Source organism: Centruroides sculpturatus, unplaced genomic scaffold (genome assembly GCF_000671375.1).
Source record: "Centruroides sculpturatus isolate CEXI.00-Female unplaced genomic scaffold, Cexi_2.0 scaffold312, whole genome shotgun sequence".
Taxonomy (NCBI): Eukaryota; Metazoa; Arthropoda; class Arachnida; order Scorpiones; family Buthidae; genus Centruroides; species Centruroides sculpturatus.
The window spans coordinates 632504-658566 of NW_019384497.1; the positions used below are offsets into that span (position 1 = coordinate 632504).

Consider the following 26063-nt stretch of genomic DNA (forward strand, 5'->3'; position numbering starts at 1 on the left):
TGTATCAGAAAATCACAGCACTAATGCCTGAAAGATGCTTCGTTCCAGGATCGGCCAAAAGTTGAGGGACGTAGTAAAACATATCCAGCATTTCACTCACCTGAAAATTCACGAGGACAATTGCAGTTTCTTCAACCGGATCCAACAGCAGCCGCCACAACATGGAATCCGGTGGGAGCGATCGCCTCATCTGCAGTTGATGTACCAGAGGCATACAACAACTCGTGAAATCCAGGCAGTTATAGTCCGGATTCGATCCCAGCCCTCTAAGCTAAAGCTAAGCTGTTCTTATGAACTCGAACTGTCAGACCGACAGATTATCGTCTAACTGCATAACCATCAAACCCACTGGCGAGCAACCTTTTTAAATGTTCGTTCCAAAATCACAAATCCATGATGCAGAATTTTCTCACGCGCAAACAGAAAGTTTTGGGAGCATTATCATTATTTGATATATTTCAAGTATTGAGAGAACCTTTCCAAATAATTAAAAATCCACGTATATATGAACTTTAGAAACCCGATAAATTCTTTACGAAACACGTAAAAATATATAAAATGATGGTAAAAAATTACTCCACGTTTTCCCGTTCAGTTGTTGCATCATTGTTTGGTGAATGATGCAACAACTGAACAAGAAAACCTTATAAGTCAGTATATCTCAGAGATAGATGTCTTGGCTATATTTGTTTCATTTTCTTATTACTTATTATTACTAAAGCAGTTGATTGTGTTTGTTTCTTTAATACATTTTTATTTAGTATCACTCTACTCAATAAAATTGTATTCTATCAAGTAAAAATATATGTTGGATATTTATTTTTCAAAGTTAGTCTTGAGTTGCGTGCCGGAAAACAGTCGTTTGGCACGCGTGCCAATGGTTGCCCCCTCCGATCTAACCAATTAATTATAAAGATATCTATAAAGTTATATTATTTAAGTGAATTGAATCGTCTCTATATTTTATTGCTGTTGTATAGATTTGTAAAATTAAAGATATTAATAAAATTTTAGTGTAATTTCATTGTTAGATTCTTGTACCTTATACCTAAATAAATAAACTAAAGATTTATTTCTCTGTTTTTCATAAAACTATTTGATAATCGTTTCGATTCCCAAGCCATCTAAATGATAAAAATAAATCTTAATATACTTTTGGTAAATTAATTTGAAAAAGAAAATTAAAAGCCGTCTTTGCAACTTTTATTGTCGTTATCTGATAAATTTCCATAATATGTCATGAATTAATTATGAACAAATTGTTTATGCCACTTTACATAGATTACCTTTAGAAAAGATTTCATATTACTAGGCATATGATCATTAGCTGTACAGTATTATTATTTTTATTATCATTAAAAATATAGGTCATAAATAATATATTGTATTTATTATAATCTTCAGTTTTATCTTTATGAAATTTTTATATTTATTTTATTTTTATTCTATTTCATTGTTTGAAAATTTTCTGATAAATCTTAGTTTAGATTTTCTTTCAGTTCATTTTTTTATCAATAACTCGAAAGAATCGTTTTATCATGAAAATAATCAATTTAAATTTTAAATATTATCTTAAAAAATTATTCAGAAAATGTAGTATTGATTTTTATTTAATATTTAAATCTACGCTTTATAAATGTATTATTTAAATGAAATTAATACAATTATTTATTTTTACAAAAGCATTTTTATTCAAACTAATTATTTACTATTTTTGTAAAATACTTTGATTCGCACAAGCGTATCAGTATTTAAATACAAAAATTATACAAGTTGTTTCCAATTTTTATCGTGTTTATGCTTATTATGTTATGATTTTCATCTAACATTTTTAATATTTTATTTTAGATGAATATATATAATCGTCTAATAAATTAATTTTTAATGAAAGAAATTTTTATNTTCTCATGTCTGGTTAAAAGATTTTACTTACTTTCAAAATAATATTGTTTATGTTGATTTTATGGAGCTTTTTTTCAGACTGTACATTGTGACGCCGTTAAGTTGGCTTCGCATAAAAACGTTCATCAATTGAATGCTCCTACGTGAATGCAGTCACAATGCAAGCAATTTCTGATAGACGATGGGGAATAACTTTCTCGTTGAGAAAAAAGAAAAGGCAATCGACTAGGCAGTTTTTTAGAAAAAGTATTTCAATAATTACGCCAATAAATGTCATTTAAACTTTTATCTGATAAAATATCAAACGTTACAACGGTATCATAACATTATATCAAATTATTCGAAATGTATTTTATATATAAGTCTTTAAAATTTATCATCGTCTTATAAATTGAATATTATATTCCTTTTATATATATTAAAGACAGGTGATGATCTATAATTATCACAGTTTTAATTGTTATGCTTAAGTCAAAGTTTTATACTCTACTTTTAAGTAGTGTTGTGTGTGTGAGTGAGGTTCAGTTTGTAGACAAGTTACGTTTGCCAACTGTTCACGGAAATATAATACTTAAAAATAATACTTTATTTGTTTTATGATAGTTTTTATCGTTGACTTCTAGTATATAAAATATTTTATAGTTCATTCCAACATTCTTAATGTTATAATCCGCAATATCTTACTACTTATATGTTCCCTGATTTTATCATTCTAAGTCTCAAGTAATGGAATGTCTCGATATGATACTTAGAATAACTCTTCTTATATTGTTATTCGTGTCACGCATTTCTATCGGTCACACTTCTTCAATGAGGTGATTCGTACCGCAATTTTTTCTGTAATGTGAAATTATTGTTGCTTGATTTTTGCATTTGAAATTTTGTGAAAATCAACGGTTATATCGATAGCATTTGCTAGTTCAACACGTCGCTAATAAATAACATAAATAAGAAATTGATATATTTAGGATTTTTTTTTTAATTTTATAATTAAAATTTGTGATTTTTCGTACTCTTTTTATGATATTTTATATTAAGAAACGTGTAGCACTACTAAAATAATATAGAAAATATTCCAAATTTGTTTCGTTTTATCTTAACCTTACGCCTTCATCATAATCAATCTTATGCAAGCATAAAATACTATAATTGTTTCAGTATACTCACTTATCTACCTTGCAGCGATTAGAAAGAAGTTGAATTAATTATAATAATAAACGAGCAATTATTTTTAATCATATTTTTAGTTTATTTAATTTAAAATATATACTCTCCACCTTCAAATTAGCAGTGTCTTGCTCCTGTACATCATACTTTTCCTTTCGCAACCGAGTCGTGCCGGTCATCTATCTAACTCCTTTCAGGGGAATTTTTGAATTAAAATAACGTGACTTCCAGTTTGCATCAGAGGTTAGCATATAGTTAATCGGCCTCGTGGACGTAAGGTTTCCATATCTGTTCTCATCTGCCATTTATCTAACTCCGTTTTTGAGATTAAGGAAAGACAGACGGACGGACGACATTGGGAATTTATAGGTCTACAATTTTTTCAATTGATAAATTTTTACAATTTTCTTATTTAATAAATTATTAGTAAATTATATTAAATGAAAATCTAAATTTTATTTTACTCATAAAATTTTTTAATAAAACATTGGTTATCTATGATTTTCTAAGTTAAATTTTAATGTGAAAGTTTAATTTCAAGTTTTATTTTTATATAAAAATAAAATTAAATATTACTTTTAGAAACTTTTAATAAAACTTTTAACTGGAAAAAAAATTAATATCTTTTAAACACGGTACAATAAAAACTTTATGAAGTATTAATTCGGTAATGTTTAATGAAAGTAAATATTTTCTTGGATCAGTAAAGGATTATTCTATTCTTTCATAATAATAACAATAAAATAATATTCTCTAAAGGAATATTTTTTTATTGTTATTATTATTCTATTCTTTCATAATAATAACAATAAAATAATATTCTCTAAAGGAATAGGTTCTTTCAAGTCATTTTGTAGATTATTAATATTTCTTCTGAAATCCATCTAATGGATAAAAATGTTTGATGTGAAAGTACAGATCTACACAATTCTATGTGGATTTTACCAGTGACTATTGTATCGTATCTTGGGAGATAAACCTCAATTTCTTTCGATATCTTTAAAAGACTGAAGATGGTTCTTATCCGATAAAAGGACATTATTATTATCCTCTTGTTTGGATCACTACTTTTTAAAATATAGAAGTATTGAAAAATGTGTATAAGCACTCTTCGTGTAGGAAGATTTGCTTTTATATTTTTATTTTTGTTGTTATAGCAAATATTAACTTTTTGAGATAACCTAACTAGTTACTTAAATTTTAGGGCTTAACACACCACAAAATTTAAGTTTAAAAAGTTATCACAAAAAGTTAATGTAACTAAAGGGCAAAAAGCAATGAACAATATATATCAAAAATCTTTTGAATTGTATCGGCTTTAAACTTTTCGATTATAATTTCTTCGATACTCTGTATAATTTTACAAGGAATTATATTACATGTGTGTAATTAACTCTTAATAGTAAATAATAGTAATAATCAATAGTTATAGTAGTTATTTTATAATCATTTATCATTCTTTCTGTCCTCTTGTCAGATGAAAATTATACATATTTGTCATTATAACCTTTTTTGAAATAATTTTATGTTATTAGAATATTGTATTTTATAATTAAAAATATTACTTTTTAAAATGGCTGAACAGTTTTAAACTTTAACAATTTGATATCTTTGCATCAACTGGCAATTTTTTAAATTAATGTCTGGTATACACACATACACAGCTAATTTGTTTTAAAAAATATTATTCAATTTAATTTTATGATTTCTCATGTCTGGTTAAAAGATTTTACTTACTTTCATTCATATTTCATAAGTGTAATTTCTGATATATTTCTTAATCATGGAAGATTGAAGTTCATTATAACTTAAAATTATATCATTGTTCTTTCAAATCAAATTTATATATATGTTGTTAAAACATTTTCTGAATAATCTAAATTATTTAATGATCTTTCAGTGCCTGTTGTACTGTACCTTCTGTAGAACAGACATTAAAAAGTCATTAAATTATTTATATACTTTGTTTTCTACTCTCATATCTGGGAAATTCTTCCGGAATTTCAGAGATTTAAGAAGAATTTTATATCCTTTTTTTTCGGATTTTTTTTTCATTTAGTTTTGTTGTTTATTGTTTTACTTCGATATTTATTTTATTGTATTACTCGCTTTATTTATCTCTTACCAATTGAATTGTATTGTTTGTAAGAGTCTCTGTCCTTAAATCAATAAAACTCACCCGTCTATCCACCAATTTACTGTACTTTTTTTTTGTAAATTTAAAAATTCGAAAGTAAGAAATTATTTTTTAAAAATAATTAAATGCGTTTTAATTTGCTAAAATGTCAAAACTTTTCTCATATTTTTTTTCAAGTTGTTAACCAGTAAAAATCGATGAAATACAAGGAAACAAAAAAATGAAATAAATCAAAGTTTGTTTTAAACTTTAAGCCCATCTAAAATCTCTTAGAACTTTGAGGAATCGTTTCATCAGTCATTTTTATTTAACGCAAATAAAAAATAAAATAAAAAAAGCAATGTCAACTTAAATAAGATTAATCAAGGAGATTTATTTCAGCATCCAGTCCTCGAAGGACATATCTTTCCTATTTATTGACATATAATGTTTATGGGATTAAACTTTAGAAGAAATAATCGAGAATCTGTATTAAAGGAAACCTCACTTTTTTTACTTTTAAGTCTATCAAAGTGATTTTATGGCCTTAGGTTCACTAGACTTTAATGCACTTCAATCGATTGCTAATCCCATACATCAATCTTGTTTTTTTCTTTTAAAAATAACTTTTTCGCTTTGCAATTTCAATTTATACTTTATTTTACTCGGTTATGAGTAATTAAAACAGAAAAATTTAGTAGGTTTCAATGTAGTAATATTACCCTAAATATTGCTGGTGATGAAACTCTGCCTATCAGCCTAAGAAACTATCAAACATTGTTGGAAGGTAATGAAGTCACTCAGTGGAATAGCTGGTTCTCTTCGATCTTAATCCAATCGAAAAATCTATAACAAGCCATGAAGCGACAAACGAACCAGAACATTTCCAAACGAGAATGTTACTAATTGAAACCTTAATAGAAAGTCGAAGTTGTGTTATAATAAATTATTGTGGAGACTTCAATGTAAACGATATTTAAGCAATATTACTTAATTAACAATTTCTTAATAAGCACTAATTAATATCACTAGTTATTTCAGTAAGGATGGAATGCATTCATCGTTGCGATAATTGCTTAATTTCTAAATCTAATTTATAGGATGAAAAATTTACATAATTTATTTTTCTATTGATTATATTTTTAATCAGTAATATTTTGTTTCTTTACTTAAATATATCTTAAAATTTATTGTGTATTTATTATTAAATTTAATACAGTTATTTTTAATTTATTTTAATACTTTTGAATTGGTTATAAATTGGTTCTGTAAAATTTTCTTAACGTAAAAACAATAAATAAATAAAAACAACTGTATATATATACATACATATATAGTTTTTTATTTATATGCGTAAATATGTACAGTATATTATTATTATTATTTAATTAATTACATGCAAAATTACGTGCTTTTAAATGAAACAAATTCTGTATAATTTAATTTAAAATGTATTTTAACTAAAGTTTTATTAAATTAATAAAAACATTGTTTTTTTGAAGAATTTATTTTCTTTTTTTTCTAAATTACATCACGGTGGATTTGATTATGATAAAAAAAATTATCAAAATGACTTAGCAGATTAACCTGCCATCAATCATGATTTATATCATATCTTTTAATGAAAAATTCTGCATTTTGATGTGTATATCGGATTACTAAAATTTTTTACAATATATATATTTTTTTATTTTACATATTTATGAGAAATTGCAACCATTTGTATACATTATTTCTATAATATACAAATAGCAAAAGGTTAGTATAAATTAAATATATGAATTATTTTATAAAGCGAAACTATTCTTAAATGCTATTAGAGCAGATTCGTAAATATTACGTTAAAAACAATTTTCTAAATGAGATTTTCATATAAAAAACAATTTCATTTAAAGGAATGTTATTTGCTTCTTTTGATCAAGTTCATTGTTTTTCATTCGAAATATCCTAAAGTGTAAATCAATAAATATTAATAGCTCCATTTATATTTTTCAGATCGAAATGATTTAAACCGGAAATATATTTAAATATATATATATATATAGAGAGAGAGAGAGACCTATATGAAAACTTAAAAGAGTTGGTAGATTATTTTTGATAAAATGGAAAATTTTTATTTACAATGGAAAAATTTTCGTTTAAAATTTCGATCACATTTGACTTCGGTCAGCTATAAAGTAGATCCTACTGAATGATAAGAGTCTTTCTTCGGTCAAACCTATTCTATTTTTGAAACATTACAACCCCCAGGATTGTCGTCTATTCGAATTTTATTGTTCTAGGAAAAAACATCTAGTCTCTGGTATCATCTGTGATCTCCTCCTATCACGACCCAAAATACCATTGTAACGCAACACATCACTTCACATAAGATTCCTATTTCGTGAATCAAAACGTCTACTCCCATGCACATCGTATTAAATACACTATAACGTTTTCAGGTTTTTTTAATTCTCTTTTATATAATATTCTCTCTAAATTTTAAACATTATATTCGCTTAAAAAGATGGTAAGTTGAATCATGGAGAACTCTTGTATAAATAATATTCCTTCGTTATACAATTAGTTACATATATACATTTTTTTTATTATTATATTTAATTAATTCTCTTATGTTAAATTGGTAGAGTTGTGATTAAAATTTACGAGAAGTTATGTTAAATTTATACAGTTTCATTATCAGAATGCGACCGGATGTATATTAGTAATACAGATGGGCCAAAGAATGGAACTTTTAACGCTCCTTCGTTCAAAATTCAAGAAGATCATTCTCGTCAATGCATCTATACATTTATTGCAGCTGAAAACGAAAGAGTTCGGATACAATTTACTGAATTCGACTTGCGGGGTCAACCTCCAGAGTAAGTAAATGTAAATAAGAGAAATCTTTCAAGAAGAATCTATTGTATATTTTCAAATACTTGGCTTAAGTCAACTGAAAACATTCTACTATTGTGAATGGAGCATGAATATTATTTATTTTATAAGTCGATTTACAATAGTAAGAATCGCTGTATTTAGATATACTATATATAAAGATTATCCATTATTTATATATTTTATACAATTTATGAATGATTTTTTAAATTTTTTCGGAAATCATTTTCACCATTTTAAAGTCAAATTTGATTAAACTATTGTTTTTCATGAAACTAATCAATTAGCTTATTACAGTACTTACAAAAATATTAAGAGGATTTGATAAAAATAATCAAAAGCGTTATTAAATTACAATTTTTTTTATTCACATTGCATCAATTTGTATGATGTATTTTACATTTCTGATGAATATATTTTGCATCATGGGTGGAAATGTAGAAAACATTAGGCTTATATATAAAACTTAAATCTCATTTAGAACAAATTAAAACTTAAACTTTGTTTTAATACTCTGATTACTGTTTATTTATTAATTAATCATTCTGTTTACGAACACAGTGAGCATTTCCATTATGTATAACTTACATTAAAGTACGATTTTAGATGAATGCATAATGTTGTTTATAGGCACATTAATTTCCAGCTAGGATTATTGGATTATGTAACATATATGTGCATATATAATATCGAAATGAGAATTATCCGAATTTGAAAATTAATAAATATTTAATTTATATATATATATATATATCACAATATGAAAATGTTAGAAGATAAATCACAATCGCTGCAGTATAATGTAATTTCTGTAAAATGATGAATGATATATTCATATTTCTTTTTTTTTTCTTTTTTTGATAAAGTTCGAAATGCGTTTTAGAAACATATATTATTCATATAAACAACAGAAAAGATTTATGAGATATTAATTCTAGATTATAAATTGCGGTAAATGGTTTATCGATATAGAGAATACAGTAATGTGTATTGATGGGAAATGATTTTAATCTTTCATGTTAATGTAGTATTTATAATGATAAAGTTCAGTAAAAATTCTTAAATTTTCCGAAATGATCACTAATAAAAAGTAAGAATTTTATGATATTAAAAAATTCGTTATATTTTTAATTAATTTTTACATTTGATAAAAGTTTTGTTACAAAAATACATCCAGATTTCTCACCCACATTAGTCCGTAATAGTTAATTAGCTGCGAAGCGTGTGATGCTGCTATTTGTTAAATGCATTGATACCATCAATCATGCTATTGCTGTATCATCAAAGTATCACTAAGATAACGTGGTACTGTAATCTTTTTCTTTTCTTTATCGTTATTCAGATAGTAATTACTTTCATTTCATGCCAGAAGAATTTATGCATCTGCTCCATGATTGATCTATCAATATAAAGGGATTTCTTTAAAATAAAAATCTAAACTTTAAATGACACGGCGATTACTTTTTCTAAGTTTTTTCCTTTATTATAAAATTGCAAAATTGTAAGCCGGTCAAAATGAAACTGTACTGTTAAATTTAAAAAAAAAAGTAGTAGTCGCAGTACCGTTGCTAAAAAGTATAGAATTAAGAATCACCGTGAATAAAATATGCAATATCTATACTAAAGTATTAAAATTAACCAAGTTTTTACTGTCATAGATGCAACTATGAATACATAGATCTGTACATGGAAGTGGAGGATCCGTCGATTGATCTCATCGATACTCCTTTTGGTGGTAGGATCTGTGGCAAGAATTTGCCAACCACTAGAATTTCCATGTACCAGACATTCGTTATGTCGTTCTATACGGAGGATACCGAAGTCAACAGTAACATTTTTGGAGGGATTTACGATTTTATAGATGCTAGTATGTATATTGTTTAAAGTAATAAAATGGATAAATTACATAAAATATGCTAATTGACCGTTTCTGAAATTTTAGCTCAATTCGTTGTTGGAACGCCAACTCCCAATACAGTTTGCAGTTTCACCGTGTACAGCGACCGCAAAAGGGAAGGGGAATTTTTATCCCCTACTTATCCTGGTGTATATCCTAAACATTTGAATTGTGAATATAAATTTATTGGCAGGAAAAATCAGAGAGTACGACTAGAGTTTATGGATTTCGATCTTTTTTATGGCGGTTCGCAGTAAGTATTTCTGTCCTTTGTTTTTCTTAAAATTTCATTAATTTTCTCTTTCTTTTTTTTTAGATCTTATCGAAAACATGACATGAAGTAATATGAATTTTAAAAATAATTTTCAAAATAAAAATGAAAATAACTAGTGTTTTCCCTTCAAAAACTTCTTTGTTATAAACAATAAGACTGCATTATTTATATCCATGATTTGAATATATCATCCTGAAGTATTTTCGTATGATTTGTTTAGATGGGTGATTTTTTAAATTTAACTCTCAATATTTTCTCGTTGAACACGTTCTACTGATTATCATAAATTTGGGGTAAACAAATGGCCTCGATCCAACTCTGAATATAAATACGACATGCAAATTTAGTTTTCCAATACTTTTTCAAAGTTCTCGACAAGCAAAACACTTATCCGAAATAAAATCAGAATTTTTGATCAAACAATAATGTACAAATCAAATTGTAAGTTTTTGACAAACCAAAACATTTCAATCGTTTGAAAAATATCTACAATATTAGGATATTTTTTAAAAATATTATTCATTAATCTTCAGAAATAACATTTAATTTATCTATGTTTAAGTAACTTTAATAAATTCTAATATAAATTTATAAATTAGAACGCGATTTATTTGAAAAATAAAAGAAAATAACCGATAGTTTTTAAATAATTCTGAGACTTTGTTCATTAAGGGCATAAGGGTATTCGGCAACGCAACAAGACAACAAATTGGCGATCTGCTTCCCAGAACTTTTTATAGTAAACTGGTCCCCTATTTAGATTTTAAACACATGAAGAAAACTCGGAAAGCTCCACTTGTCCGATCCGTTGATAAAGCACGATAATCCGCCATCAACTACTAGTGTTTAATGGTTTTATTCATTCGGCCATAGGTGGGCCAAAGGGCGATATCACAAAAATATTTTTCAGGAAAGCCCGAAAACTAATTTTTACGGTATAATTATTAACTCACTAACATTGGACAATCCTATCTTTGAAAATAATTTTAAATCTTAACTGTTGCGATATAAACACCGCTGGAGAGCTTGTTCACAGTTTATTAAAGGCACAAAAAATATAAAATCCGCCCTTAGTGAATGAAGTTCCAAAATTAGGCTTTCTATACAGTAATTATATCGAATGAATTAAATCTAATTTTTTAATCTTTCTCATTTAATTACATCGAAGTATTACGATTTTAATCCTGAGTCATTTTTATAAAACTGAATTTTAAATTAATTTCATTGAAATCATTTCGGAAATGAACTTTAGTTTAGCAAATAAAAGTTAACAAAATAGAATAAAATAAAAAGCTTTTTTTTATTTCAAAGATATAATATTCTATTGTTATTACCATTAAATAAATATACTGTAATTAAAATTTAATTTGCTTTATTTTTCATTAATATTTTCAAAGATTATAATCTTATTTAAGAATTAAATCGAAGCTAGATTTATTAAATTTTGAGAGATTGATTAATATAAAAATTAAAAATTTTAATATTTGTATTTTAAATTACCGTATATAATTTTTATAAATTTTATAATGTCAACACATTCTTACATTTTATTTTGTTTTGTTTTCTTTAAATAAAATTTTGCAATTTTTATTTACTTTAAAATTTAAAAAGTATACTTTAATTTTATATTTAAATATAATGGAAAGATGACGTTATAATTACAATTTTATATACAGAAATGTACAAATGTATTTAATAATACAGTTAAAAATAATTTTATAAAAATATATTCAGAGGTTATGTCGGAAAATTAATATATCAGTTAAACAAAAATAACTGTTTTAAGATACAAATTAATCGTTAGTGAATGTTGTTCTTTAATCAAAATATAAAATAATTTATATACAGTATTTGAGGATGGATAGGCCTATAGTTTATCATATAAAAGTGTTGATTTCTTTACAGTTGCCCGTTCGATTATATGAAGATCTACGATGGTGATTCCGGTGAAGACATGCTTATTGGAACGTATTGTGGTCAACAACGTAATTTAGTGGTGTACTCATCTACGGAAAATTTGTATGTTCAGTTCATTACTCTGAAAAGGACAGCACAAGCGGCTAATCGTGGGTTTTCAGCTTGGTTTGAATTTAGTGAGAGATTTGTTAGCTTAGGTAGGTCAGAATTATCATAATCCTATCGTAGCTAGAGATACAATCATTTATTCTCCATAACAAATTAATTGTTTTAAAAAATTATTTGTAGATTTTATTGGAAAAAACGATGGTGAACATATTCGTGGAACAGGTAATTTTTCTTTTGGTTTCTTTCGTTAATAAAAATTGACAACAGGGTAAAACTGTTGACTTGTTAAATTTAACATGGTGATTTATAGTTTAAAACGCGTAAAATTGATCTTTGCCTAACCTAATTATGCTTTAATAAGTTGTAACTCATAAAACCTTGTATTAGGGAAAGAGTACTTTAAAAGTCTGTATAAAAATGCGTAGTACCGAGTTGTTATTTATAGTTTTATGTTCTCTTGTCACGGAAGCAATTTTACATTATATCGATTACTTTTTAATGACTCTCATCCTGAATTATGATAACTTAAAGGGTTAACTGATTATTTTTTTATTTGTTCAAAAGCAAGTTTCTAGAAATTAATGATAATATATTGTTAATTTATTTTAAAATTATATATATATATAATTTAAAGTTTTATAATTAATGTATCTAAATAAAATCTGTTAAATCGATCCAACAAAGTAGCCTGATTCGAAGATGTAAGTTTTCAAATTATATTGTAATTAAACGTTTTATTTAAAATATATATATATATATAATTGATATATTCTGACAATCGTAATTAATACAGAATTAAAATCAAAAATTAATTATGTATATTTTGATTATTTTTTTAAATAAAGATTTTCTCCAAGTTTCATTTCCTTTCCGTTAATTTCAGTTGAGACAAGATAACATTGAAAGACAATGCAATTTTTTTGACAATTGAAACAATTAATTAATGAGTTTTAGTTTGTGTAAATCAAAGTTATATATAAAATCTTTGGATAAAATATGAAAATAGTTCTTTTTCCTCTTTCAGTCGATGCCTTTATTTAAAACTATTATGGATATTTTTAAGACTACTTTTTTTCTTTTAGTCTTCCTGGAACACTAGATCACAATTTCTAGATTTCTTTTATTATTTATATTCCTGTATTTTAATAATGTATTACACAATATAATGAGTTATAACTCTACTCAGTTTTAGGATTTATAATACAGGTTTATATATTTTTCGCTTGATGAAAAACTGGAAATAGCAATAGGAAATAAATTGTTTATTAATAAAGTATTCGTAGTTTGATTAAAATTAAAAATAGTCTATAATATTACAATATGTTTTGATCTTATTGATGAACATTACTCTAAATAAATGAAATGATATATTATACTAGATTTATATTTAATATAATAATAATATTCTTATTATTTAAAATGAATTATATTAGTATAAAAAGAATAAAAATTTTATTAAAATGTACAAACTTTTTTAACTTTATCTTAAAATTTAATTTTCAGAATGCGATCAAAAAATTTTAAGCAAGAAAGGTTCTCAAGGATACGTTTATTCACCCAATTATCCATATCCTTATCATCCTAACACTGTATGTCGTTATTACATCTATGGTTTACAAGATACCCAAAATTTAGAAAAAGTTAAACTGGATTTTGAAAAGTTTGAAATCTCAAGTAACGATAATGAGTTAGTTTTCTTTTATCTGAACTTTTTCTAACATTAATAGTACATTTGGCTTTAATTATTCCTCCTTTTATCAGTAGTAGAATACCATTAGCATTGATGGTTTTAAACAAAATTAATGGTTCATCCAATAATTAATGGTTCATTTATTACTAATTTACTCACCATGCTCTTGTTTTTTTCCCTCCTCCTATTTGTTGAAATTATTTTAACAAAGCCTCCATAAATTTTTTGGGGAATTTAAGCAAAGAGTAACTACAATTTATTTTATTAAAAGAAAAATTCATATTTTTAATATTTAAATTTGAAATAACATTTGCTATTGAAATGAAAATAAAATTCTTAATCTCTAGTTAAAAATATATTTTAATCATCTTAATTAATCGATTTAATTCCCTATTTTGTTATTATATATTATACATTTTTGTTAAAATAATTATTTTTTGAAATTAATATCAGATTAGTAAAAAAAGTGTTTTAATAACACGATTTAAAAAATTAAGATTTTAATGATAATTTTAGGCGAGAATTGGATTACAATCGATGCATTGTGAGTGCTTTGTGAGCTTCTGCATTACCAAAGTAGGATTTCCCAATGTAGATGATGACTCCCAAAGGAGAAGTATATAACAGGCAACTCTTTACACGCGTGATAGCTTTGAATTGGCCAAGTAAGAACTAGCTGCAGGGCTTGCATCGTTGGTATTTATTTTTCCTATGACGTCGCATGTCAACTTACTCTCCTCCAATGGAAGGTCTTAAAAAACTTTTTCGTTATCCCTGATTAAGGGTATTATATTATGTAATAACCTTTAGAGTTGAAATAACTTTTAAAAGTAATTTCAGGAAAATGGATCCAAGTTTTACAAACAAAAGAGTTATTGATTATCAGAAAGAATAAAAGATGTTTGGTTTTTTTGTGTACTAAAATATCACTTTACACAGAACTGCATTTATTATGTTTACCATATTTTGACGTTAGATCATCAATCTCTTTTAAGTGTCGATTGTGATCCGAAACGTGCCTAAAATTCTTGGAATTATTTTAAATTTTGGATTTAATCATTTTTCTTATCGAAAAACAAATAAAAAGGGATGCTATCCTTTTCGTCCATTTATTTCGAACCATTTTATTCTGAAAACATTAAAAATTATTAAAGTATAAAATTATTTAAAATAGAATTCATCAATTAATTTTTTGTCACCGAATCCAATTTAGAAGATTTAATTAAAAATACAGAATTAATTTTTAATTTAATTAATATACTATCATATTAAAATGTAATTATTAAGTATTTTGGAAATTTTTATTAATAAATTAGATAACAAGTTCTATCATCTAATATCTATCTTTCTATATTAATTAGGACTTATATAATTTATGTAGGCCTATTTACATTCTTTGTATAAAAATTTATAATAAATTTCTCTAGATGTATAATGTATTTATCTAGCGAATTTTATTAATATATTTAATGGAATCTTTTTAACAGAATTAATTTTGAATTAGAGTACAAATATTATAGAACTGGATGGCTTCTGTATTATAAACATATGATTGGATATATTTTGATAATGAAAAATTAGTTTCAAGGTAGAAATGCATAAGATATTTTAATATATATAAAATATATATAGTTTTATACCGGTCCATGTGCAACATTATTTTTTTATATTATTCCGTAGTTAATTAATTTTTTCAATATAGGTATAGAGAGTAAAGCACAGTACAGTAGACTAAGGAGGAATTGAACGGATACAAAATAAATATGTTACATATAATATATTGTTTAATTTTATTTAATTTTTTAATTCTTGCCAATGGGAGTTGTTAAATTACCCTCAAAAGACCCTCTTTATAAAACCAACTTCATAAAGAGATATAATTAAAATTTTTATAACGAAACTTAATGCAAGTCTTACAAGTAGACTTATATACAGTAATACCTCGACTTACGCGAATCCGGAGTTACGCAATTTTCAAATCTCGTCGATTCGTCTTTTGTTTGAGCGCCACGCAACTCTTAATTACTCATTTCTCCCCACACTATTGTTCGGCTTACATGTTCGGACGTGTTCGACATATAGCTACAATTTATTTTGTGTTATTTGTATGTATTTATATGCAAAATTATACCCCGACTTACGCGAATTCGACTTACGCGGTTATCGCTCGGTCCCACCTATCGCGTAAGTTCGGGGTATTACTGTATAGACATATTTTTCATTTATATATTTTGATATATTTAGCAAAATTATAATTTGTTTTGAGAAATACATATTTGAATTTTACTTTAATAATAATAATTTATTTGTTTGTTTTTGGGATGGCTGAAAGATGCTTCAACATGAAGTTCTTGGCGTGTAGTTTCTTATTTTTTGCTAATATAAAAACAAATAAATTAAATTATATACAGAAATTATTTTAATATTTCTCCTTAATTTATTATAATTTATTATTAAAATATATCTTACTTTTGTTAATAGTATACTCATACATGAAAAATAAAGATGAAAAAATATCTTAGTGTATGAGATTTTCTATAAATATAGTAATGAATAATATATAATATATACTTTATATAGTATTTGAATTTATTCAGTATATAATGCCAGATTATAATATTTCTTAGTATATATACACAGTATTTTATATATAAAGACAATTTTTAAATTATTTTAATGAATATTTTACTGACAGATGCACAAATGGTCACTTGAAACTTTATTTGCAAGGGCAAGAAGAAAGATATGCTTTTGAAGAATTTGATCATATGCTTTGTGGACTGGAAACACCAGCAGCAGTTATCTCGGAAGGGCCGCGTTTAGTTATGGTATTTAATAGCGGATCTTCTCAAGGGATTTTTAAAGCTAAATATAATTTTGAGACAGGTACTATATTCTTAAATAAGACGAATTGTTAAATTATTTTAATTATATTTGCAGAGCAAATATATTAGTTGCATTACTTATAGTCACTGTAATACATTATATTAAGTTTATTTAAATATATTATTAAAATTTATATTATATGTTAATCTATTTAAGTACGTGATTTTTTTACTCTCCCGGCTGTTATAAAACCTATATAACAGAGGAAAAATATGGCGATCGGTCAAAAAATAACCCCCTCCCAATCGGGATCTTAAAACCTCGAGAAATGCAAAAAAGAGGAGGATTTTCTGTATACTGTATATGGATTTTAGTGTGGGAGGATATGACTTTGTTAACTAATGAAATTTTGCAGCGAAGTTTGTGTATTAGGAGGATTGATGCTATTAAATTTTGATAGTTAAAGGTCGAGGAGGTGAGAAGTTAGAAAGGATCGTGTGTCATTTCTCGAGTAGGGTCGAACTTATTACAGTAATACCTCGACTTACGCTACTCCGACTTACGCGAACTCGGAGTTACGCGGTTATCGTTCGGTCCCACCTATCGCGTAAGTTCGGGGTATTACTGTATTTTACTTGTTATTAGCATTTACATTTTTTTTTATAAAACTCATCTTTATCCTCAAAATTAAGCTTTTTTGTCGTTCTATAATAATTAAATATAATTTTTTTAAAAATATAACAGATGGCGCCACGCACAATTTTAAATCTTTTGTCGGGAAAGTTACGCAACTCGTTGCCGGACTTTTTAAATATATTGATGTTACATTTTCTACGATATTAAACTATTGTATAAAAAGTAACACAGTATTAATATTATTATTGCGTGAAATTTTGTGGTTTTATTAAAAATGAGATAATGAATACTTTTGTGTTATAATTAAAATTTAACATTTTGTTATTAATTAAAATTGTTTATAGTAGTGTTTTATGAATTAAACTGACGAGTGGGATAAAATAGTGATTATCATGATTACTATTTTGTTAATTTAATATTCATAAAGTATTGTATTTTGATGACGCAACGTTTCTTACATCGTTAATTAATTAAACTACTTATATTTTAAAAATTAAAGCATCGATAAATAAAAACTGTCAATAGTATAGTTTTTGAAAAACGCAAAATTTTTCGAATTTATCAATAGATGGCACCACAATAAAACAGCTGTTCTGAACCTTTTCTTAGCACTGAATGGCAACTAAATGCAGTCGAATTCACGGTTATTGTCAGAAAATTTTTGTCAGTATACTGCTTATTGAGTAGAAAAACAATTATCATCGTAGTGAACCGTCTACTAAGATGTCAAAACTATATTTAAAACGTTTTTAATCCCTTTAATGACTCATTTTTACATTTACTATTCAGTTTTCCGTCTTCCTTCACGTTAAACACATCGGTCTAACAAAAGAAAAGGCCTGTCGATTCGTAAAAAACGAAATATTCCGAGAATTTTAGTACAGATTTAAAAAAATGTGGAAGTGTGCAGAAAATTCAAAAATTTAATTCTTTTAAGAATAAAATTGAGAGATATGAAAGTATAATCGTTAAAACAATCATCAATATTAGAGCTTACAAACATAATACTATAATGGAAATGTATGTTGTTTTATTTTTAATGAAAGTTTATTGTTGATTCTGATAGTATTTTTATTTTCTCTGGGGTCTGTGGCTCTGAAGTGAGCAGGAAAAGAAATAATTAGCAATTATTTCATTGTCCATGATTATTTTTAAGCTGAAAATTGCCCTAGACATGAATCTTTCTTTGTGTTCTCTTTTGGGATTCTTTAAATTATTTTGTTTCCTTTTGTTTTGTGATTCTATGATTTGAAAGACATTTTAATTTATTTGATGAGTTTTAGATATAAGTTGTTGCTAATCAATTAATTTCAGGTGTAACATCATCTAACAACACAGGTCTTTCAGTTATAACTTTTAATAACAAGACATGTTGGCTGAATGTTATTCCTGAGATCCACTGATTAAGTGAGGTTATATGCATAGTTCCTGTTTATAAATAATTTTATAAGCTGTCATGATAAGGTGGAAAGTTCTCTTCACTTTTTTTTTTAGCATACTAGCATCATCTTCATAGATGATCTTTTCTTAGTGATTAGATTTGTAGAAAATGAAAGATACCTTTCAAATGGAAACAAGAAAAATTGGAAATGTAATATTGCATGATCTGATTTTATTTGTTACTTATTTTTGTTTATATAGATGAGAAAATTATCTAATACATTTAAACACAAAATGAATATACTAAATTTTTATACCTGAATTCTCTCATGTGAAATTCAGTAAATGAATTCAGCAGACATTTTGTTGTGGTATATCTTAATCTTATTAAGCTATTATGTTGGAAATACAAGATAGACTTCAGTAATTTTTTTTCTATTCTATATTAGATTTATCATGGCTGAACTTTGACTGAATTTTAGAAGAATTTATCTCATTGTCCAATCAGTATCAGTGTGTGTATTCATTTTGTGTCTATTATATGATTAATTAAATTTTATTCCAGTTTTATTTCATGTTTTATATTTTTACTCTGAGGTTGATACTGTTAGAAATTTCAATCTTTCAACTATATGATTTATCATTTATATGTTATGTATCTGTCTGTGTATATAAATGTTATTAGTCTTTCATCTGCATAGCTCATTTTTATCATAGACATCTTATAAATAAAGAATATTATTTCCACTTTGTTTTTACAACAGGAAATGTATTTCAGGTTGATTTCTTATCTAATATTTTTATTTGAGCTGTTCTTTTACAAGGATACAGTCGACCCCCCTATAAGATATAGATACGTTCCAATTTATTAGGAATCCGATTTCTTACAAGTCGTTCCAATCACAGCCCGACACATGTCAAGTTTACGGACTACGGCTGATTGAAAGGTTTTCTTCCATAAAATTAATCGATTCTACACTAATCCGACTCAACATTTCCAAAATACGTATATTTTTTCGTAGTTTTATAGGAATCGTAATTATAGGGACCGTAATTATAGGGGGGTCGACTGTAGTTCTATTCCAAGGAAAAGAACCAGATAAGAGCTTACTATTTTATGATATGCTTAATTTATTTCTTATTACTGTACTAAATACAACTATTGTAGTTATTACAATTGTTTATCTTTCTATTGGATCTTTTGTATTAACATAATATTTTTCTCTGGTATCTTTCTTGAACAGAAACATCCCTATAATTAGTTTTACCAGATTTTCACAATGTCAAACCAGGATAGATGACTGAAGCACTCCTCACATCTCCCCATTATTACAATTCAACATATTTAAATTTCATGCAACACAAAATTATGGCTTAAGACAAGAAAACAATATGCATAATAAATAATTAGTCACTAACTGACTCAAGGCACATATTATCTTATCTTTGCTCTTATTCGACAAGATGTGTGGAAAGCAGTAAGGGTGTCTTGGAGTAGGAAAGAGAGGGAACTGACAGTAGTGCTGGTGCTGGATGTCATGTTCAAGATATGTTATAGCCAGCTCTCTTGGCTTACGGTTCTATGAGAAAGTTTCTCCTCTGTATTATTAATTTACATAAATTTTTGAAACTTTTTCTCTAACTGGGACATTGGCAAGCCTACCTATGATATCCACTCTCTTTATCTTTAAGAATTATATTAGTACTGGTGTTATAAAAATTATTATTACAAAATATTTAATGAAAATCTTTATTTATCTATCTTTATAGTAAGTAAGTTCTTCATAATAAATAAAGTTTTAATTTATTATTTTCCTGTTTTTAACTGAAAATAATAAATCATATTTTTAACTTAAAAGTTTTGAGAATATTTTCATTGTAATTTAATTATGTTTCTCTTAACAGATAAATTTTAAATTATTGTATGATACTAAATTAATATCATTATTTTTATTTTAGATTACAAAATACCAGGTACTGCTAAACCAGATGGATCATGTACATTTACTTATTTGAGCGAAAGTGATCAGACTGGTGAATTTAATTCACCTCGCTATCCTTCCAATTATCCATCCCATACAGAATGTGAATATGTTTTTCTTGGTAAACCTGAAGAACAAGTGAAATTTGTCTTCAATTATTTTCGCACAAGAACACAAAATGATGTCTCTGGATACAAGTAATGAATTATAAAATTTATAGGAACTGTAATTTTATTTCTTAAATTTTTATTTGATTCTTGCTTGTTTTGTATTTAAGTCATTCTCTACGATAAATAGATCTCTATATGATAAATCTCTATGATAAAATATTTAAATTTAAATGTTTATCATATCAAGGTAGAGATATGAAAACATCCATATTACTAAAAGAAAAAGTTAAGGATTATCAACTTTATAGACTAAAAACACCAAACTGCACCTTAATCCAATAGAGAATAAAAATTTTAATATCAAACTAATGTTTTCAACCTTATTCATTAAAATTATTGTTCTCTACTGGATTAAAGTGTAGTTTGGTGTTTATATTAGTAACAATATCCAGCATTTAGAGCAGTGATTCCCAAACTTTTTTGAACCACTGCCTCCTTGGTTCCATAAACTTATACCCAATGCTCCTAGCCCAATTTTTTCTTGTGTGAGAAAGGCTTGGAAATATTCTTAGATAAACTTTTCTATGAACCTCACACTTACTGTACATTGCTCTCCACATCTGGAAACCATTAAATGCAATGTTTCTTTTTGTCCATTTTAACAGAGGAAAGGAAAAGGTGGTCAGTGACCCCAACCCTCGCCCATTGGTACCCTGCCACCCACTTGCTTCTTTTTGACCCCTTAAATCACAGGGGGTAGTAGCAACCACTTTGGGAACCACTGATTTAGAGTGTGGTTTACATTACCTTTATAGAATTTTTGCATTAATTTAAAATAAAGAACATAATAATAGAATTTGTATATTCTATTACCACAGTGTACATAGTAATTTAGGTACATAGTAAATAGGTACATAGTAATTTGTAAAATTACAAATTACTATGTACCTATTTACAAATTACAATGTACCTATTTTAAGTTTCACATAGTAATAACACTGTGGTAATAGAATTAATGATAATACTACTATTAACAATGATTGGAATAAACAATGTGTTGCAAAATTATTGTATGAATTTGTTACTCATTATTATAATAAACAGTCTATTAAAATATATAATAAATATTGTATTATAGACTGATGATTTTTGCTTATAATAGTAATAAAACTTTAAACAAAAATTGCAAAGCACAAAAATGATGGTTGTAATTTATTATATCAGCATTTATCAACAATTAATTAAAAATTGTTCTAATAGTAAGTGACTAAATAAAATAACATTTATATAAATATCAAAAATGATTAAATCTAAAAAATTTTGACTTTGATCATATTTGATACACTTAGAAAATCTTGAATCACTTACAAATAGTTATAGAAAAACAATAATATCCAGAGTCACAGTTTGTTAATTACATGCATTACATAGAACAAAGTGACATACCAGGTAAACAGTATGGTTCACCATGCAACACTCCATAAGCAAAAATGATTCTTGATTTTTCTGTTACCTTAATATTATGTAGCATTTTTGAAAACACCCCAACCCCCTTGTCATCATAATAATTATCTGCATACCAGTGGCATGCCGTCCATGGAAGCTGTGGAAGCATTGCTTCCCTTGTATTTTCTAAAATATAAATACATATTGTGTGATTATTTTCATATTTTAACGTACAAGGTGCGTTCCATAAGTAATGCGACCAATTTTTTCATGACACGATGATATGCCGTATCTAGTTCTAACTCTAGGTGGCATGGGGTGTTAGCTTCAAAACTCACTCGGTCTCATTTGCTTCCAAGCTGCTGGTGGATCATTTTATGGAGCAACGTTACGCTATCAAATTTTGTGTTAAACTTGGGAAGTCTGCCACCGAAACCTTTACATTAATTCAGCAGGCCTTTGGGAGTGATTGCTTGTCCAAATCACAAGTTTTCTGATGGCACAAGTCACCCACCCCAAGAAAGCAAGCTTAAGCAAATTCAGGATCAAAACCATGCTCATTGACTTTTTTGACATCAGAGGCATTATCCACCATGAATTCGTACCTGCTGGGACCAGTGTAAATGCAGCTTTCTACTTGGAAGTGCTCAAAAGACTGAAAAGGAGGGTCGTGCGCTGCCGAAGTGACATCAAGGACACATGGAAACTTCATCACAACAATGCGCCAAGCTACAGCGCCTTCATTGTTAACAATTTCCTGGCCAGGACCCACACCCCGTTGGTTCCACAGCCACCTTACAGTCCTGACCTGGCTCCTGCTGACATTTTTTTGTTTCCTTGCTTAAAAGGGGCCATGAAAGGGAAACATTGGGACACGATTGAAAACATCAAGGCTTATGTTACATCAGCTCTAAAGGACATTCCGGAGAAGGCCTTCCAGAATGCCTTCCAGACCTGGAAACACTGCCTTCAAAAGTGTATCAATGCAGGAGGGTGCTATTTCGAAGATTTTTGACTAATTGTAAGAATATGTTCAATAAATGATTTTTTATGAATTTGGTCACATTATTTATGGAACGCACCTTGTATTTTGAATTAATTAAAATTAATATTTTATTATAATCTCATTATGTATCTTATTACAAATTTCTATACTACATATGGAAAAATGATAAGATTGCTATTGTATATTTTAATATAAATTCATATATGCATATTCTCAATGGAAGTGCTGTATTGTCAAATATGAGACAGCTTCCACGGCAAAAATATCTGAATGGTGTAAAGCAGCCAGATTACAGGCATTACGCATGCACTTTGCAGAGCACCAACCTCACACAGTTTAGCTTGTGGATGCTACACACTAAAATATCTTAAAACGCTTTCAATGATTCTATCCAGGGCCAGCACAGCTTCCTATCATCAAATGTCACTGCATGTCACTGCTGCATACTCACCCACATATACATTACCTAACTTATGGATAGCCTTATGTTACACTAAACTATTCAATTCAAGATTTTAGGCTGAGGATAATCAGATTTTGATTGAAAAATATTTCTTTTATTTGATGAACAGTTGGCTTTCTAGAATTAACAGTAATTTATTTATTTATTTAAGAAATATAAACTGCAATTATGGATATTCAAACACATGTGAAACCTTTGTAAGCAGCAAAATGCAATTTAATTATGAAAATCACCAAAAACATTTATAATTAAATTGATTTCATATATTTATTTAAATTATAATTTCTGAAGGTATTAAAAGTAAGTGATAAAAATGCTTTACTGCAAATTGATTTTTTTTATCTTATTTATGAATATAACATCAGTAAAATAATAATCATCTAAGAACACATTCTAACTTTTTTTCAAATTCTATGATCAGTTACAAGTATTATTATATATCAATTTGAAAGAATGAATCTACAATATCATTTTTATATCTCTCAACTATTCACTTTTTGTGCAGATAATTAGTTTTTTGATAACACTGTCCACGTCCCCTGATTGTCTACTTTTTTTGCTGATGCTTTCAAGTATCAGTTTTTAAAAGCATTTTGTTTTATAGTTTGTTTTAATAATAAAATTTTCAAATCTTTTGATGAAATTGGATGGTTTTCTTTAGAAAAATAAGTTTTTGATGTTCATTGGATGACTTGTTTCCAAATGTCTTTAAGAACTTGAAACCTGCAAATGTTTTGTTTCAAATTATATAAAATGATAGATGCTGGCTATTAAATTTATTACATGGAAATCCATGTTTTAAAAATTCAATAACATTTTTTTTTTAATTTTTGCTTTTTGATTACTTTTCTTTTTTCATATATTAGAATGGTATTTTTCTCTCTTGACTCTCTATCTTGCATACACTAATAAGGATCTTTATATCAAGCTCATCATGAATTTGGCCAGGGTTCATAAAGGGGGTTGCTGGATGGTGAGGAACATGGTTCAACATATCTGTAACAGATCACTATGAGTTGAAAAATCCTTAGAATTTTTTGGCTCTTCCTGATTCATTCCTGGGTACCCCAGAGCAGTATGCTGACATTGATTTGATTTGAAAAAAAAAAAAAAAAAGTTTATTTATCGTATAAGGCTTTCGCCTGTTACAAGGACGTGATTAACTTATACAGGATATATGTCCTCCACCTTTAGAAATTTCTTCCATATATATAATAAACATTAGTTATCTAATATGTAGTACATTATTTAGTAATTAACACTGCATTTTTTATTCATAAGTTGCTTCGTATAATTATATAATTTAAAGATAATATTGATGATTGCTTTGTCAAGGAACTTATACATATCCGTTTCATTAGAGCAGTTAACTAATCGACCAATATCTGATTGTTGAATGTTACAATTTTCACTGCAATTTTCACAAAGAATATGAAATTTAGATAATGTCTTACTACAGCTTGGGCATTTGGTGTGAGAGTAGTCTAGGAATTTATTGTTTATATTTATCCAGTTTTTGTTTAGTCTTAACTGTATAAAAAATTTTTTTAACATTAAATGAGAGATTTGTCAGCATATAACTATTTGTTGATGGGTAATTTAAAATTATTTTATACCAACTTGTATTATTTCGTTTTTGTATGTCATCGATATCTTGGACAATAGAGTTTTCCATTACTCTTTGTATTAATAAATTATTTTGCTGCTCACTGTTGTATGACTGATCCATAAATAGACTCATCAAAAATCCGTATGTGTTAAATATCTTCGAGAGATGTACAGTACTATCCAATTTCGTTTTGAATCTGTGATCTTTGATTTTTGATATAACACATTCAGTAATTTTGTTGTTAGATCTTCAGCGTTTATAATTTTTTGTAGAAATTTTATGTACCTTTTTATTAATATGGTGTTTAATTTATATCTACTTAGTTCCATTCTTAGAGCACTGCCTGGTATATTGTATTCTAATTGGAAAATTTTGCGGATAAAAGTATTTTGTATTTTTTCGAATTCGTTGAATTTACCTGTAGACCAGATAGGAGATGCGTAACACATCGAGTTAATGATAATTGAATTAAAAAGTTGAAAATGGGTTCTCAGATTCTTGATTTTAGCTTTGCAGAATAACACTATCAGATTATTTATTAAATTTTTTGCCTTTGTTATTGAGCTTTTATATTGTTTGTCAAATGATAAATTAGGCGTGAATGTTATTCCCAAGAATTTAACTTCATTAACAATTTTCAATTCTTCTTTCTTGATA

At 26.9% G+C, this 26063-nt stretch overlaps 1 protein-coding gene across 2 annotated transcripts in view; it reads left to right on the forward strand.

Moving 5' to 3' along the window:
- Positions 1-7290: 7290 nt before the first annotated feature.
- The window catches only part of LOC111621963 (cubilin-like), a 51490-nt gene continuing 32717 nt past the window's right edge, over positions 7291-26063 (forward strand). The window contains exons 1-9 of one of the 2 annotated variants that reach the window (XM_023364217.1): positions 7291-7694; positions 7869-8046; positions 9721-9929; positions 10005-10212; positions 12139-12347; positions 12439-12480; positions 13762-13945; positions 16644-16834; positions 20750-20969. In XM_023364217.1, coding sequence (XP_023219985.1) covers positions 7880-8046; positions 9721-9929; positions 10005-10212; positions 12139-12347; positions 12439-12480; positions 13762-13945; positions 16644-16834; positions 20750-20969 — 1430 coding nt within the window. In that variant the 5' untranslated portion in view covers positions 7291-7694; positions 7869-7879. Of the gene's footprint in view, positions 7695-7771; positions 8047-9720; positions 9930-10004; positions 10213-12138; positions 12348-12438; positions 12481-13761; positions 13946-16643; positions 16835-20749; positions 20970-26063 lie in introns of those variants that run through there. The other variant, XM_023364218.1, reaches the window with a different exon arrangement.